This window comes from Hippocampus guttulatus, chromosome 8, assembly GCF_054856545.1.
Source record: "Hippocampus guttulatus isolate MCC_2025c chromosome 8, RoL_Hgut_1.0, whole genome shotgun sequence".
NCBI classification, from domain to species: domain Eukaryota; kingdom Metazoa; phylum Chordata; class Actinopteri; order Syngnathiformes; family Syngnathidae; genus Hippocampus; species Hippocampus guttulatus.
Window position 1 is genome coordinate 5,829,498 of NC_141268.1, and position 19,131 is coordinate 5,848,628.

General features: G+C 41.6%; 1 protein-coding gene across 1 annotated transcript; it reads right to left on the bottom strand.

Annotated features, from left to right (window-relative positions):
- Positions 1 to 1,234: 1,234 nt before the first annotated feature.
- On the bottom strand, positions 1,235 to 17,938 carry LOC147200931 (rho-related GTP-binding protein RhoA-D-like). Its single transcript, XM_086116841.1, has 5 exons — positions 17,817 to 17,938; positions 9,467 to 9,624; positions 5,217 to 5,337; positions 4,840 to 4,970; positions 1,235 to 4,031 (listed from the first exon to the last, which is right to left on the bottom strand). Exons 2-5 carry the CDS (start codon positions 9,620 to 9,622, stop codon positions 3,858 to 3,860), a joined length of 582 nt encoding a protein of 193 aa, XP_085972967.1. The 5' UTR covers positions 9,623 to 9,624; positions 17,817 to 17,938; the 3' UTR covers positions 1,235 to 3,857.
- Positions 17,939 to 19,131: the final 1,193 nt, after the last annotated feature.

Sequence of the window (19,131 nt, forward strand, 5' to 3'; positions counted from 1 at the left end):
TATATATATATATATAATCCGTTTGTATTATATATGATCCTGTATTTGATTCGTATGCGTGCCTGTTTTAAATCTGCTGCATTCTTGTTTTTCACCAAGAGAGGTCACTAAAGCTGAAGATTCAAGAACTAAATCTGAAACTCATTTAGAAGCAATTCCTCCAAACGCTTGGGTTCTGCGGTAGTCGACTGGTTGGCACGTCCGCCTCACCGTGCAGAGGTGCAGCGTTCAATTCCGGCTCCGGCCTTCCTGTGTGGACTTTGCATGTTCTCCCCGTCCCGGCGTGGGTTTTCTTCGGGTTCTCCGGTTTCCTCCCACGTCCCAAAGACATGCATGGCAGGTAAATGTAAGACAGTGGTACCTATACTTACGAAATTAATTGGTTTTGGATGAAATTTCTTCACTAGAAAATTTTGTAACAAGAGACGCGTATTTTTCTGGGTGATTTTAATTAACGTAAAACTATCAGAACACCTCAGACACATACGGTAGAAGTCCCTCTTAGCCAATGGGTTGCCAGGATGATGCTCGGTAATAGCCAATGGCAGAGCAGCTATAAGTATGTTGCGTTCAGGAAACTCGGAGCTGCCACCAGCTGGCCATATTTTATTTTTCCCTTCCGTATCTTGAAATGTATTTAGTAAGAAGAGACAATCTTTTCCTGTTGAGACGTTTCGTAACTTGAAAATTTCGTATGAAGTAGAGGTACCACTGTATTCTAAATTGTCCTTAGGTGTGACTGTGAGTGCAAATGGCTTTTTGTCTATGTGTGCCCTGTGATTGGCTGGCAACCAGTTCAAGGGTGTACCTCACCTACTGCCCAAAATCAGATGGGATAGGCTCCAGCACCCCTCGTGAGGATAGGTGGATTAGAAAATAGATGCTATGGATGGTTGGTTCGGTGCTGCACAACAGGTTCAATTGCACATTACTAGTATACTTTATGGTAATAGTAATGCTCCAGTAATATGTGCACAATGAATGTGAAATAGAGAGCATACCAAGAGTGACGTTTAAACAATGACAAATAATACACCCAATATGTAGTTTGCAAAGCATATATCAATCTGGGCATCATTCTATTTTCACTTGGGAGGCAGCTTGCTCGATCCATATCTAAAAATCTATCTGTAAGGAACAGAGTCACTCAAAATGAATTCAGAAATGATCAATAAATTGGGACACTATTGTCATGAGTTTAAAACGCGCTCCCAAAAAATCCCCAGCATGGCCATTTCGTCTTATCGCAAAAATTGTTTATTAACAATGTTCACTTGAGATAAAACATTCGCTGTTAGCAAAGCTGTGTTTGCCAGTGAGTTTGTCTCTTTATCTGCATTGTCATTTCAAATAGTCTTTGAGAGAAGAGGGAGAAAAGAAAGTGACATGACACTGAGCAGAAGCAAACGCATGCACGGTGCACTCCGGGAATGCTGCTCTGCTTGCTATTTGACTACCGTTATCCAATAACTACATTTTTCCAGGGACAAGATTTCTGTTCACTGATTAGAACGGTCTTGTCACGTCAGTGTGCTTGTTCTGCATTATTGCGCAGCAGCTGCAGCAGACAATTCATCTTTGCTGTACGTTCATAAGGATATCCTGCAACAGAAATTTGACGGGCACAAGCAGCCTCCATGCAAACACGTGTTCATGTATATCAATGCGCAGCGGAGGCAAATGGGGAGGGATGCAGTCTGCCTGAGCAAGGTTGTTGGCTGGACCTTGAAAGAATGCACAAGGCGAGTTAGAATGCCTTCAGGGAACTGTCTGATCCCTGCCAGTAAGTACATTTGTTTTATTCCAACGCCAAACTGTCATAATGTGATATCACAGCACCCTATATTTTGTTGTTCTACTTCTTCCTTTCATAACTTTGCTGCTGTGAATCTGGAATTTCTCCATTGCGAGACTAATAAAGGTTTTCTTATCTTATCTTATCTTTCTCCACCTCACTTCAGTCAACATAAGCAGATTCATTCTTCATGGGGGTTTAATGTACTTTTTGAAAGAATGACACGAGTGACATTTACTCTCATCACTAGTTGTCATGTGGACAATGTTTCAGGTTACTTTTTTTTGGGGGGGGGCAGGTTTTGACTTCCTGCTTACCATTCAGGACTCTCAGCTTGAGAATGGGAGGATATGATTTGGATCGCCTGCATTTCGTGTGACCAAGTGGTGCTTGCTACAGAGAGATTAACAGTTTAACGTATGACAGGGGTGAGTCAGTTCATAATTGTTAAAGCATGACACATTGCCAGTGCAGTTAAGGAAGCGTTTTATGACCGTTCTGGAGCTCCCGCTGCATGATGAAAATGTAATTTTGTCATTTTACAAGCAGAGCCCAACTTGACAACCACCAAAGAGTGAAACATTGGTCATCTTTCCGTTGAGGTTGATTTGACCTTCTCTACAATGTTGAATGTCCATGTCCAACTCTTAAGTGTTTCAGTACTTTTTGCATAACTCTTGTTTCAGCTAGATAAAGATAAGCTGTCACCAAGTCGTTGAGTGAAACAGTCTCTGCTTCATTTCCACTTGTTTTCGGACACAGGCGGTGAGAACTATTTTAATTGTGTAGGACGGTCGGTGTTTATGGCCGCTTTGTCTCCATATTATGTCTTTGCTGCCACATCCAAAAATTCTCTACACTCGCCGACTTTTTCATACTCATCTTTGCACATCTAACAAGACTTGGAAAATTTATAGCAGCTGATATTACCCATATCTCAACCTCCAGCAGGACTAAAAAAATATTGAAATACCTATCACTTGAATGGAAACTGTGTGTAGTGCATTTTTATATTCATACTGAAATAGCTGAATAGCAGTATCCCTTACTGAATAGTGTAAGCTACAAATGAAATGTTTGCATTCGAGCCGCAAGAACGGAAAAATGCAAGCTCAACTGGTCTACCAGGTCTGGTAGAGAATGCCAATGGCGCACCAGAACAGAGAAGGCACCAGGAGGGGAAAAGCAAACTCCTCACTGTCACTCACTCAACTCCCATAAAATACACAAAGAATGACGACCTGCTGGAAACCCACGCGAGCAAACGACGCTAACCAGACACGAGTTCCAGGCTAACCAGTCGAGCGCAGATTCCAGTGGCGGGTGGGGACGCCAGTGAGCAGAATCCATCAAGCCTGCCCCTTAGTTCAGGGAAGTTTTGCAGAATCTGTCACTCGTACAAACTTGCTCATGTTGTTTTGACCGCTTTCCACCATGCCAATTGTAGACGCATGCTGGTAATCACAAAGTGAGTGGCGTGGCAAGCACTTCTGTGTTGTGCGTTTGTCACGTTACAGAAGCACGGAGGCAATTGACCCGTGACGCGCCCGAGTCAAGAGCAAGAACAGCAGCCATTTGTCGCTCTCAACAAGAAAGCCTTGGCGTAATTTGCAATGACAACACAATGAGAAGTAACCAGGGATGTAGAAAACGTACAAAAAGGCACTAGCTTTTAACACAGGCGTCAATTTAGCGGGGCAAACGGTTTGGACGGGACGGGATATTGGCGAAGAACTACCTGCCCTCGCTCGACAATATGGCATCCTAACATGCGCTTCAAATCACTGCGGGTTATAAAAGATCAAAGAAACCATGCTTTTTGCTTTAAACACAAAGTAAAGGAAATCAACAAAGATTTTTTTTTCCAAACAACAATTTCTAATATAGACAAAGTTCATTTCCTGTATGTTTTGCGTATAATTCACCTGCCTGACTCCTACTATGAAATGCAGGTTACAGTACAAAGATGCCATTGGGGGGGCGGGGAAGGTAAGTCCTTTTTGTGTTTTTTCTCTCTCACACCTCGTTTCTTGATTTTCACAATGGCGTCTTGACAGATAGCTCACAACAGCGTGCAGGCACTTCTCTTCTTGCGCTTGCGGACTTGTAACGCCGCCCTGGTGGCCATCTCGAACACCTCCCGCACGCCATCCTTGGTCTTGGCAGAACACTCCAGATAGCCAAAGGCGTTGATTCTGTTGGCCATCTCGCGGCCTTCGTCAGTCTTGACTGGCTCCTGCATGGTAGATATGAAGTTCTTGGTTTACAATGGTCCCAAAAATTATGTTCCAAGGTTACAAATTGCGCACAATGAACTCGGTTTGTCACATCAGTTTCCGACGTATTTAACACACTGTTCATTTGATTGATTTCAGAAATGAGTACCTTACGACTACCGACTCAGATTTAACAACATATTTGGGTTCCGTTGCTAGCGGAGGAATGGAACTCCATTTAAACCGAAGGGCTCTTGCGCTGCTATTTAGTCTCCTTTTCCACTTCGACCAGTGATGCTTTTCCATTGGTAGGACCAGGTGCTCTTACTTTCTACCCAGGTTTGCCACGGCTGGTCGCTAACTCAAGGATGCAGACTCCACAGTCTCCAATTGGCTGCAGCACCCCGTTTTCTCACTGTCCTGTCTCGGACAAACACCTCCTCACCGAAAATAACTCAAAACCTCTGCTCCACATGTTCATCTCTGCAGAATCCTTGACAAGGTATTGGTCAGTGCCTAAATTGTTTGGGGGTTTTTTTCGTTTTTTAATATTTGCATTGCAATGTTGGAGCATTTCCGGCTTCAGCAAACCTCATTTCTCCATGTCCAGGATATCTACAAATTTGAGGGAGCCAAGTTGAAGGCCACATAACCCCCCCCCCCCCCCCCCAAAACATCTTCCATTTAGTGCTGGGAAGTAGCTACGGGGCTACCACCATATCTGTGTTTTGACCCGATGAGTTTCCAGCTCCATAAAATGAAATCGTTTAATTGTGTCTACAGCCTGATTTTGAAAAGGTACTATTCTCCAGTCCTTTGAACGTGTACCTGCTTCATTTTGGCCAGCTCTCTCCGTGTGTGCTCGTCATTCCTCAGGTCCTTCTTGTTCCCTACCAGGATGATGGGAACATTGGGACAGAAGTGCTTCACCTCAGGCGTCCACTTCTCTGGAATGTTTTCTGTCCCAAGTGACCGAGAGACAGAGAGAGTGAGATGAAATGCTCAAGGGAGATGACTATAAAAAGGGGGACAGGCAGTGCAGTGTCACTTCTCATGATTGATAGCTCTGCAGGGTGCTCAAGGCAACAATGTTCTTAGCTACATTACTCCCATTTGCTTTCAGGTTGCTTATGTACTGACATAATCTCAAATATCCAAACATTTTCTGTGAAGCTTGGGGAAACTACTCGCGAATCCAAAAATACCTAAACTGTCCGGGCTATCAATGGAAAAACACATCAGGATGACGTCAGTGTCTGGGTAGGAGAGAGGCCTCAACCTGTCGTAGTCCTCCTGACCTGCGGTATCCCATAAGGCCAACTCCACCTGCATGAAAAGTAGCAAAAATAAAAAATAAAAAAAAGACTCCCTTGTTAAAACGTTTCAGGAGCCTGCAATATTATTCAGAGAAGAAATTAATCACTAGAGCGGAAAGCTACACAAACAATCGTCACTACATTAGTGTTGAGCATTGTCTCCTCTCCTGCCAAAAGTAGCGATGTAGGAATTAAAGTGCCTGTGAGACATTTTTCCCTACGATGCCTAAAAGGAAATATACCGTATTTTCCGCACGAAAAGACGCACTGGATTATGAGGCGCACTTTCAATGAATGGCAATTTTGTATTTTTTTTTTCATACATTAGACGCTTCGGACTAAAATGCGCAATCTACAATGCGTCCACTAGATGGTGCTACGCTCCTTCCATTCAACTCGAGGCGTCCGTTCAACTTGAGAGGCGCTCATGACCACCTCTGAAAAATGTAAATTAACTATTACTGTACTTAAACGAAGCTACGAAAATTGAAAATAATGCATCAAAACAGAAAACCAAGCAAGGAAATCACATAATAAATTCTATATCTCCCTACAGAACTATTTTGTGATTTCCTCGCTTGATTTTCTTCGTGGTTTCATTGAAGTAAGAAGTAACTTACGTTTTTCGTAGGCGGCCATGAACGCCTCTCGAGTGGAACGGAAGAAAGCACGGAAACGGACAAAGACATACAGTACCTGGACTTGCTGAGACTGTGAAAACCATTGATAAAGTCTGCGTTTAAAAAAATTATAAACCCACAAACACAGCTCTCATTTTTTTCAACAAACTTAGGTGTGTCTTTGTCCGTCTCCTTCCCTTCTTTTCTTCTGGTCAACTCGAGAGGCGTTAATGACCGCCTCTGAAAACCCCATTGGCATTTTCCTTTATCGTAGCTCCAATCAGAGAAGACTTGTACTTTATCCGTACAATCAGATAAGATAAAATGAGAAAACCTTCAATAGTCTCACAATGGAGAAATTCCCACTTCACAGCAGCAAAGTTATGAGAGGAAGAAGTGGAAGAACAAAATAAATAGGAGCTGCTGGAAAGGCAGCCACTCTCGCGGCGCCATCTTGAAGTCACATCTTGAAATAACACAAGATGTCAGTCGTAGTTATTTATTCCTTTGTTGTGTATTCACAAATGATGAAATCACAATATAAATTCTGTAGGGGGGGCAATATAATTTATTTTGTTATATCCTCGCTTGCTTTTCAGTTTTTATGTATTATTTTCAATTTTTGTAGTTTCATTGGAAGTAATCATTAGTTTACGTTTTTCGGTGGCGGTCTTGAACGCCTCTCGAGTCGAATGGAAGAAAGCACGGAGATAGACAAAGACGTACCTGTATTTGTTGAGACTGTTTTAAAAAAATCAACACCACAGCTCTCCTTTTTTCGGCGCTGCAACACATACTTATTTAATAAAGCAGCGACACAGTTCACTGAACCAACAGCAAGTTATAACATTGGAAGCATGTCTCCAGGAAGGAGCCATCTTGGAGTCGACGTATTACCGTAATGACCATACAAAAGACGCACCGGATTTTAAGGCGTTCGGTGAGCTTTTAAGAAAATTGAAGACTTTTTGGTGCGCCCTATAGTGCGGAAAATACAGTATTAGTATTTTTTTCAAAGTCAAGAACAAGTCCTGGGTGTTCAAAAAATAATCTGTTACAATCTTTGGCTAGCAAACACAAATTAATCAAGAATTGCATCATACTTGAAATACAGGTTTTGAAAGCTCAGTTCTGCCTCATGCAAATGAGCCACTGCTCATCCCACCCACCTGTACTGTACAGCCAATTACAACCATAGGGTAGGCTGTGTAACTAAATCCCTTGCCATACCCGGGCCAACGGCAGAACCCCAGGGTTTTCTTTCCATAAATTTTAAATCCACCCGCTTATGTAGTACTAGGTAACTCTGATTTGGTGTTCGTTTTTAATGGACGATTCACTTCTCTATTCAAGGCATCACCGATGTGTGCCCTAGTTGCTGGGGTTAAACTGGAAAAGTTATGTATTTTTCTGCTGAAATTTGCAGAGAAGATGATCACTCAGACCTAATCGGTTTCTTATTTGTGTTGTCACCGCTGTGGAAATTTACACAGGGATTGGCCTAATCTCCCGCTGATTAATTCAATTAGGGGAAGTCGGAGATTAGCAGGCATCAAAGTACCTTCTGTGCTTGCATATGGGCAAACAAGAGCCACTTCTTGCCCTGCTGCAATCTTTTGGTAATTGAAGGTAAAAAGAGTATGGCAAACCAAAAAGACCCTTCACTTAAAACTCAAAAACGATGCCTTCCAGAGAGTGCAGGCATCAGTCCCAAAATAGAGGTCTGCAGAGGAAGAGGGTAGGAGGTGGCAGCACGTTGCATAAGCAAGTGTAGCGACCGTGCTCCCATGGGCTTTCGACTTTTGGGAGGAAAAACAGAACCAGAAACATCTAATTTTAGAGAAGGTCGGATCGGCTTGAAGGTGAGAGATTTCAGTGAAAGCACAAATCCATTTTATCTGGTTGTATAACGGTCTAATTCTAGAGGGAGGGGTGGGGTGTAAATCCTCTAAAAGTCACAGTGATCCCCCAGTGGAACAAAGTCCACTGTGAATTTGAATTTCCTTTCATCCAAGTGCCAAAATGACAGGAAATGAGAGACTTTTATCGCACGGGAGGAAAAAAAGTCCTGAGGGATGGAGCGGGGGATTTGCAAGGACGAAGTACGTCTTCGTTCCCCGTCTGAACAGGAAGCTGGGAGGTAGACACATTTCCTGTTATGCTACGAAGTGGTGATCCTGTGTGAAGGGAACAAATCCCGACAGAACAAGACATCTATCTGAAGCTCACACTCAGAACTTTGATGAGCAAATACACACACACACGCACGCACGCACGCACGCACCCACGCGTATATTCTCAATCCTTTGGCGTAAAACCTGGAAACTGAGACTGTAAAAAAAGTTCATTATATGTTTCCTTGAATGAAAAAGATATATCCAGTTGCTAACTTAATTTACCTGGGGCAATGAAGTGTTTTCTGGAAAATGCACTGTCAAAAATGTTCAATCTAGAATGCATGCTTTCTAGAGGACTAGTAGTGATAATAATACTGGTTAACATGTCTGCCTCACAATGCAGAGGTGTTGGGGTTTGATTCCGGCTCTGGCCCTCCTTTGTGGAGTTTGCATATTCTCCCTGTGCCTGCGTGGGTTTTCTCCAGGGACTCGGGTTTTCTCCCACATTCCAAAAACATGCATGGCAGGTTAATGGAACACTCTAAATTGTCCCTATGTGTGAGTGTGAGCGTGGATGGTGGTTCGTCTATGTGTGCCCTGCGAGTGGCTGGCAACTGGTTCAGGGTGTCCCCCCCATCTCCTGCCCGACGACCGGTGGGATAGGCTCCAGCATGCCCACGATCCTCGTCAGGATAAGCGGATTAGAAAATGGATGGAATGAAGTTTCATGTGTCCCCATTTTTTATGCGCTCAGACAATTACGCTCTGGTGGCGATAGCCTACGTCCTGTAGCCGCAGCTGTCCTGGGGCAGGCTGACGGAACCGTGGCTGCTAGTATGCACCTACGGCCCCTCCACCACCACAAAAACATTCACACCTAGCCGTACGCCAGTGTGAGTGACACTGGAGGTAAGGTGGGTGAAGTGTCTTGCCCAACGAACGAACGACACACGACTCGGGCAGAGCGGGTTTCAAACAACCAACCCTTCGGTAACTGGATGACGCACTCCATTTCCTGAGCCATAGCTGCCCAAACAACAGATTAACATGAATTGGGAGTCCAGAGTTGTCGTTCGGTACTACAGCATCACAGGTACGCTTGCATTACATGCAAATCCTGTGTAATTGTGTGTCACATGCGAAATGTTATTTTGTTTTACATGTTCGTTGTTCTGCAATACATTTCTCCCCTCGCCACATCGCAGTTCAGTTTCTGCGGCTTTACTACACATTTTCATTTGTGACCATAGCTTTCTATTTATTGCAGTTTTATTTATATATTTTTCTTCCTCCTATGTCGGACCAGTCAAAACTTGTTTATTTTTTTATTTTTTTTTTGGTTAGAATAAAAACACAGAGGATTGCGCCCTACCATTGTTTGGATTTCAAGCGTGATACAAACCTGTTTGCAATCCACTTCAATATCAGCAATATAGTTCTCAAACACCGTCGGCACGTAGACTTCAGGAAACTGGTCTTTACTGAAAACGATGAGGAGGCACGTTTTCCCACAAGCACCATCGCCGACAATCACCAGCTTCTTCCGTATGGCCGCCATATCTGCCAGGGATATAAATAATCATGTTGAAGTTAGCGGGACAGAATTAAGTGCCCAATTCCAATGTAATGCTTATAGCCGAGTTCTATTTTCATGTATCATTCAAGTGACACAGCTCACAGCTTGTGGTTATCACCGAAAGAACACATGAAACAACCCGCAGTTGCTCAAATTGAATGAAAATAAAACAGCAAGGTATTAAAAGCAGGCAGTGAACACAGAAGTTAACAAAAAAAACATAATACAAATATTCAACGTTGCAGAGTGTTTAGTTAGCTCCAGTTTGGCCGTGTAGAACTGCTCCTTCACTGTTTTCTCTGTAGTTTACGTTTACAGCATGCGTTGTGTTGTTTGGACAGACGTGGGTGTGTATTTGTCACCAATTGTTTTTTTTTTGGATGGCGTCAAGATCACATGGACGGGGTATATCTTATCTGCGCATTTATGCTCCACTCGCACTGGCAGATATCTGATACCCATGAGATTTTTATTTACATTTGGGAGAGGTCTGAGTCAGATTTGCAATGCCATTGAGCCCATGTCGCACATTTCTGCAAAGACATTTGTTGCTACGGCCAGCCGGACAGAAATCACAATCGTCAGAAATATCCATCCATTGATTATGCCGAGGGTTTGGGGTTGTTTTTGTCCTTAAAATTGTCAAAATTAAAGTTTTGCGTCATTACTGCAAAGTGGAACTGGAGTCAGTTGGAAACAGAAACACGGGAAAGTAAATGGGTGACTTCAAGCTGTTCTCCCACCCCAGCAAGCTGTATGGCAGTTGCACGATATTGAAAGATGTCAAAAAAAGAAAACGTATTTGTTTAGAAGCGTACTTCTATGACAGACCATGTGTCATTGTATTATACACCTGGAAGATGGACTTGACACACAACTCGTCACTGTAGACCTTCACTTGCCAAGAAAATCAGACCAAAATGCTCCAAGCAGAAAAAAAGAAGAGGAGGACAATCAAGTTTAGAGAGGAGGGGTAGTAACAAGCTGCCAGTTAAATGAATTCCCCATCCTCAACTAGCTCCATCACAGTTTTTCCATACCTGTTTTATAATACGACAGTACTTGGTTTTATTTGAAGCGAGTGTGACACTTTAAGTGGGAGAAAAGCACAAAACCACCCTCACGCACAAAAGAAAAAGAATCCACTTCCTGTTCCGTGAAGCCAGGGCAGAGCTTTTGTGGAGGCCATTCCACTTTGCCTGGACCTGCGAACCTGCACTTATGATTAATCACACTTGTGTGTGCACACGTGCAAACGAATACAGTGTTTTGCTTCATTAAAAAAAAAAAAAAAAAAAAGCTAAAAGAGTTTCTTGTGAAGTCCACCTCAGAGTTGAAACAACAGAAGTGAGTCATTTGTGGGTTTCTCCGGCTTTGTCGATGTTGTTAACAAATGGAAATCATGTCATAATTAGCACGTTGTTCTTCATTTAGTCATGCGATAAGAACAATTTTCTTAAATTAATGAACCACTTCTATTTCTACTTGATGGCAAAGTTGCTTGAACTGGTTTGTATCAAAATCAATCCAATTTGATGTATACCTGGAATTGAAACAAACACACAATGTCACAGACCCAATGACCTCTAATTTTCTTTTGGACACTGCAATAATGCCTGAAAAGTACCTGCGAATAAATCCTGGCTTTCCCGTTCTGCTTCTGATGCGTCCGTTTACTGGAAATTGAGTGTATTTCTTAAATGAGCTCATTGAAGGGAAAACAGCAGACGGCAAACAGCTCTAACAAAACAAACTTTTCCGGTCTAACGGAAAACCCAGCCACACATTGGGAATACTGAATCAAATTAAGTACGGAGATAGTCGACGATAAACTGGTTCATGGGGTGCATCGCACGCGACTTGGCAATGGAAACAATCACAAAGCATACGTTGTAAAAGGCACGAAAGAATAGCGGCGTTTAGCGCAGACCCACTGAGACACACCGAGTCAGCGGCGCAACTATTCCAGCAATGTGCTGGGTTAATGAACACACCGCCTTTCTTTCTCTAAGGAGGCTTCCTGAGGCTTAGGGGCCGATGGCGGTTACACAACACATTCAGTGGCGCTACCGCAAAGCAGAACGTGACCCTGTCCTGCGAGGTAGGGCCACCTCGCAGATTTAATCATGATCGGCATTCACGAGGATGAGCCCCAACAAGCACGCAAAAACGTGTTTTGGGAAGGCACACTTGGATGTCGCCACTTGACAGAGGCTGACAATTCATCTCCGCACCATTATTCCACAGCAGGGATGTCCAAACCTTTTCTACTGAGGCGTGCAAACACATTCAGTTGACCAGCACAACAGAGAGATAGGATGGTTGCATTAAAATATTTTACCCCCCCCCAAAATAAAAATAAAAATTAAATTGACATTTCAGTTTTGACATTCTTTTCACTCGAGATGCTTTGATCGATCGTTGGCTGATAACTATCAATCGATATTTGCGATTAAGTGTGTGATCGGTGAATCCGATCAAAGCCTCTAAAGGCCGATCGATCACCTTATGTATCATATTGTACTGGTAAGGGAGTAGCATATTTTTCCCTAAGTGCTTCGCTACAATTACTATTATTTGTGTGTATCATAAGAAAATAGGTATAGATATGTTACTGGCTGTTCTTTCCATTGTTTTATCAGCAATGCACAATGCATTGCGAATGATGTCAAGGAATTATAGTTCAAGTCACGGCTTTTGTAGGGGAAAAAAATTTAAAAAGCGACAGATGTTAGCATTTAAACATGACATTCAGCTGCTGGAAACAGAAACACAAATGACAAGGATTAATGTGCTTATAACTGTATTAATTAAAATGTATTGGGCCACGTAATGCACTCGGAGCGGCTTGATCACTACCCGCCTGTCCAGTGTTTGCTGCTTTCTGTTCATCGGCGTCATGAAAAGAAAAGCAAAAAAAAAAAACATCCATGAGTTCACCAAGTTGCGCGCATCTCAAAACTTCAATCCCCGCAAAGACTTTCAGAAAGGGGAGCGGTTGCTGTCTGGACTTGTTCACATTCACGTTCGACAGCTGCACAAATGTCAATAATCATATTTCTTTATTTACTCACGTATCTACGGTGTATCAGAGCACCACAATATGACGCCACGTCAGATTTCTTCTTCAAGGTCACGTGGGTACCACCCAGTGTTCAGAGAGAAACTACAGTTAAAAACCTGAATGTGACTTGAAGTACTCTTATTTTCCTTCAATAACTTTTTATTTTATTTCTATTTCATGAATGTGACACTGAGCGGGTCGCAGCGAGCAAGTCCTTTATTTTGACATCACGTATCCATCTGCAGGTGGTTGATCATATGACAATGCAGAAAATAATCTAATTACAAGTGCTGACTGCTCATTTGTTAGAATAAAGTTAAGGTTAAGGCACACTTTCATTCAATGGAGAAATCCCACACACGTGAGCAAGCGCGCATGCATGTACTTTTTTGCTAGTTCGGCACATTTTCACTGGTTCCGCTGGCATGGTATACAGTAATGGCTTGTGTGCACTGAAAACACACGTATGTGCTTCAAATGTTCTATTCGGTGCTTGTAATTGTGAATCAAATCTAACATCATTATGTAGCCTCTGCTACCACACACATAATTGTAGGATCGGGTTTGCTTCCTGATTTTTTTTTTTTTTAAATCAACGTGATATATCACGCACAAGTTATATTCTCACACACACAGAATTATTGCCTCATCATTACTTGGCTACTGGGTTTTGACTTTGAAAGGAATTATTACCAAATAAAATTGACTGCAAAGGAAAGTTTTGCTTTCCCAATCATCTAACCTTGAAATTAAAATAAAAACAAACAAAAAAGAAGAAGAAGAACAACAACAACAAACATCCCCCATGATTTTGGGTTGTTCTCATTTTCACGCATCCGATTAAAAATTAACATGCCAGAATACTGTATAAAATTGAGAAAGCATGCCAGTAAAGTCTGCCTGGTAAGTGGGGCAAACAAGTTTATAAAGGAGCAGAGGGAGAGCCAACCGGGGGTGCCAACTGTCCCCGCTACCTTGAAGCAGCACTTGAAAACATCTTACCGCTCTAAATCTGACGCGAAAAACAGATCATATGCAGGATCAGACATGCTCCTCGATTAATCTTGTGAGGGAGTTTGCAATAGTGACTAGTAGGAACATCAACGTACAGAACTGAGCTTATACCTTACATTTGCTAATACCATATGAAAATAGAAGTTCTCTGTTCTAGCATCAAAGCAGTGCGATCATCTTACTTGGTGCAAGTACATACAAGTACCGTATTTTCCGGACTATAAGTCGCTCCTGAGTATAAGTCGCACCAGCCATAAAATGCATAATAAAGAACAAAAAAACATACATAAGTCGCACTGGAGTATAAGTCGCATTTTGGGGGGAAATTTATGTGATAAAATCCAACACCAAGAACAGACATGCCATCTTTGAAGGCAAATAAAAACAGGCTGAATAAGAGTACGATATGTTAACGTTACATGACGCATACACATTGAACTGAGAATATGCCCGGTATGTTCACGCAACATATTAAGAGTTATTCAGATAACTGTAGCATAATGATCATGCTAACAAGTTTACCAAACCATCAGTGTCACTCCAAATCACTAAATCCAATGAAATCTTCATCCTCTGTGTCACTTTTAAGCAACTCTGCCAACTTCGTAGGTAGAAGAGACGGACGGTGCTTCCTCTTTTACTTCGCTGACGTCATAGTCATCGTAGTTTTTTTTTTTTTTTTTGTCAATGTGGAAAGCATCAACACAGGCCTAGAGCCCCCTCTTACGGTTTAATGTGAAAATAACATGTCAAATGATAGAATGTGTTCATTATTTCACACATAAGTCGCTCCAGAGTATAAGCCGCACCCCCGCCAAACTATGACAAAAACTGCGACTTATAGTCCGGAGAATACGGTACAAAACAAAAAACAAAAAAAAAGAAAAAAAATATGACCTCACCACAGCTAGCAACTAATTTTAGCTTTCAACTTTGGCTGTAAAGTCTTCCCGAGCACTCTTAAGACTGAGGCCAGTCCTTTTCCCAAAATAAGTGTCGCAAAAAAAGAGGCAGCACTAATCCTTGCATGCTGGCTAAACTGAGGTCTCGCACAATATGCTGATGGTTGTAGGTCCCAGTTTTTGTCAACATGTGTTGCTACACTACTTCTGTTCAAGTATTGGCTTCTAACAGCACAATGTCAATGCCAGTTTTGTGAGCTCGTCTGTGGCATTTTGCATTGTGTGTTACGCTGCGGTCAAGCTGCACGAGTTGATATTGGCGTTTCTTTTGCTGCTCAAAAAGTGTCATGAAGTGGAACCTCCCATTGTGATTAAAAAGATATATTTTTTTACACACTTCTTTTGCTCATTTACATAATTTTTGATTGCCTTGCTTACACTAACACCAGCGACCTCCCTCATTTGTTTAAGAGCAAAAAATAAATAGTTAACAATACCGTTCTGCCGCCTTCCTAGCCTTGTGTGGTGCACAGAACTTGGTTACACAACATGAGAAAAAACACGGCGCAAACTCCTTCCAACACTCAATTCCATGATGACAGTTTAGCGCTTTGTTCACTTGTTTAGAAAAGGGTCAAGGAGTTGGGACCGACAGTATTTCATACAATGTGGCCGCTTCTGGCATCTGTGACTTGGGTGAATGTATGTTATACATAGGTGGAACTTCCGCCTCATGATGACATGTGTGGACAGCTATTTTGACATGATTTCGCCGACATTAACCATTTGTACTCATAATTACAGATGTAACATTCAAATAAATAAAAATACAGACTGTAAATTGGAGTATTCAGACAAAAATAAAATGATTTTTAGACTAGTTTACGATAACATGTCATACAATTATTTGTGATTGGATGATCGTAGCAGAGGCGGAACTTCTCTCTACATATGTGATATGGCTGAAGTGTATGTCACGATATAAGCATTGTATTGGTCGCTAGATAAATGGTAAATGGGCTGTCACCTATATAGCGTTTTTCTTTGGTTTGGTACTCAAAGCGCTTTACACTGTTTCCCCATTTACCAACTGATGACGCAGCATCAGAAGCAACGAGGGGGGGGGGCCAATATCTTGCTCAAGGACAATTTAACAAGGTTGCAATGGCCAGGGATTGAACCCCCAACCTCTGGGTTGGGAAGATGACCACTCTACCACTTAGCCATGCAAACCTAGATCACATTTGTCTACCAAAGGTTTTTGCCCGTTTCATATGCGCAACCCCGCTTGTTCTGGTCATCATGCTATCTCGTTTAGAGATATCCCGAACAAAATACGAACAATGCGGAACAGTTGGCAGCATTTTAGTATGCTCTGTACTACCTAATCTTGATATGCACTGAGGCGACAGATCATTTATTTGAACCAAGTTAAGGTTAAGCCATAATTTCATTCAGCGTATATATGCCGCTCACACTCACTCATGCACTTCTTCAGTGGTTCAGAACGTCTTCCCTGAGGTGCTTATAATTGTGGCACAAATCTAACAACATTATATAGCCTCTGACGACTGCACGTGGAATAAAAACAAATCATCCACCCCGTCGTCCATGCCAAGATACCGAAAATAGCACATAACGTAGCTCAGTGATTTTTGTCACATAACGTAGCTCAGTGATTTTTGTCCGCATATGTGCATAACCTGAATTGATCATAAAAAGAGACATACGTAACTTGAGGTTCCACTGTAAATCAAACAGATGGGTGAGGCTTCATTGAAAAACTGACTTTTTAACCAATTAATGTGGGCAAAACTTGTTGGCAACGTTTTATTGATTTGAAAATGAAATGCCTGGTACGTTATACCATACAATACAATACATGCTGATTTATATAGCGCTTTCACAACAGCGGCAGCTGTAACAAAGCACTTAACAAAACAGTTAACATAAAGTAAAATAATAAACACAACACATAACATAAAACACGGACAGTCGTGCAGTCTTACAAAATATTAGTTCCCAGCAAATGTACAAATGGTGTGCCAATGTTGTTTCACGATGACATTTTTCCAGGGATTTTGGTCATTTCCAGGATTCTTATCTGAACAAGCTCAGGTTCAGAATTCCATAGATCGCCACCACAATCAAACTTGCTGAATTGGACAAATTAGTGAAGCTGAACTGCAAAAGTCGTATAACTTGGCAACAAAGTTTGATGCAAACGAAACACAAGCAGGCCACGAAGTGTTAGAAAACACTCTCCGGCCAGCAGTGCATCTACTGTTCACAAATCTGTCACACGTGTACGGCATGGCAGAACACATAACAACTGAGAAAACCTGTACTGTACCGTGAAATGCAAACTTTTGGTTTTAGTTTGCAGTCTACCTGGCATCTGGGGATTTTGGCCATTTCGATAGGTTGCACCTGAACAAACCCCCGCCGGGAGTTTTGTATACAGTCTGTATTGTTTTACTGCTTAGTGTGCCTTTCTGGATCTATTAACACTCCAAATTGCATGATCAATGCTTACTTTAGTCTCAGCAAAGACCAACTGAAATGACACATTTACAGGTTCTGTGACATAACCCTGTGATCCAGTCATTCCCATGGGAATGCAGATGAGAACATGGGGACATTCCAGAGGGGAAACGTTTTCTTCTTAGAGAAAATGATTTTTCTAGGACCTTTGAGGTTGCTCAACGTATTGTCAAATCCTCCAACTAACGTAACAGAACGTATATAAAATAACATTATGCACGTTTTGTTGAGTTTGGCGATGTCTACTGATAATTAATAAATGAATAAATAATGAGGAACTGGAGCGGTTTCTTCGAATAGACACGGCGGCTCATTAGATTTACCTCCTCCTTTTACATACAGGTCGCTGCGGTGAAAAAAAGTGTACAAAGCGAAGGAGGGTGGGTAATATATCTGCTCTAAATACTTAAACACTACCAACTTTATAAATAAACATTTCAAATAAAATAAACATAAAAATAAAATAAAGATAAAAGTCAACCACTGGTTAGGAAGCGCAGAGATTAGTTTGTCCAAAAAGGGAAAAGGGTCAATGTTTGGAGCAGGAGCCACCACCCTATATGAGTCACAACTATTGTGTCACGCGAAAGGAATAATATGAAGAAAAGAAAAGCCTCGACCCCGCAACACGAAAAAGAAAAATCTTAAATACCTTCTCGCCAACAACTAGAGTTTTCGTCCGAGATATTAACTCCCTGTTGGAGCTTCCTTCCCAGTGACTTCTTCTTCGCCTTCTTCTTCACTGCAGTGCTCGCCAAATGCTACACAGCTAGGAGAACAAGCCCCGCCCACCTGCCTGCTGACATTACCCAACTGTTTCCGCCTACGTTTCTGTAATAAATATTACACCTATCTAAAAAATATGGTCCATTTTTTATTAAAATCAACCAAATGACCCCGCAACGTTTGAATTTACTTTTCTATCATTTATAAGCTTGTATAGGAGAATTATCCGAACCTCAAGGATAACTTTACGACAGCTACTTTTATTTTGAAGACGAACTATTCGAGTTTTCGGAAAATGTAATGTGCTGTTGATGAAGCTACTGCTGCATGGCGGTAGGAGTCATTCGCTTGCCTCCCTCACTGGTTGAAGATGACATCATCTGTAAAGTGTGAAAGGACTACCAGTCCAATGCAACAGGAGGTGCTGTTGGTGGTAGGCCGATTTACTGGGCGTGGAGCGCTCAAGTTGGAAGTTGGAACCTTGTTCACCGTGAACCAGCAATAATTTAATATTGTTGTACAATATGTAATCATCCTTTCAGCAATGACTGATTCATTATTTTTTTTAAATTAATATATTTGTATGGTGTTCAGAATCACATTTTTTTAGTATGCTTTTAATTTTAATGTATTTTAAAGCTTTAATTATTGCAGATAGCAGTCCCCCCACCCCCAAGCTTATTGTGCTATGGCATATACAGTATTTACAAAATGTCACTGCACTCAACCACGCCAAATAAAATTTCATTCAATACATAAACGATCATGCCTCAATTTACTCACAAATCTATTTTGTGTGACATCTGGGCCTATTTGGTTAAAGATGAATCAATTATTCTATTGTATGACTTGCAACAAGTGGATCCACAGCTTAATTGAACAGAGATACGTTATTTGTCGTAAATAAATCAGTTTCTAATCAATGAAGGACATTAGCACAAGGAGTGGTAATCAACAATATAGAATACAAGTCCCGTAGAAATTGCTTGTGAATGCTTAAGACCTCACACTGAACTAGAATCAATTTAAATGTAGGAAATGTACGTGGGGCATGGCAAATGTATAAATGCTGATTTATGTGATTCTATACAGTATTGTGATTTAAAGCTAGATGGTATGCTAACATATTCCTTAAAAACAGCAACCTGCGGAGCCAAAACGCTAAGGCAGATGAATACGAATTTTACATCTCACCCTGTATTAAGGAATTATTTCTAATTAGAATGGCTGAAATGCTAACA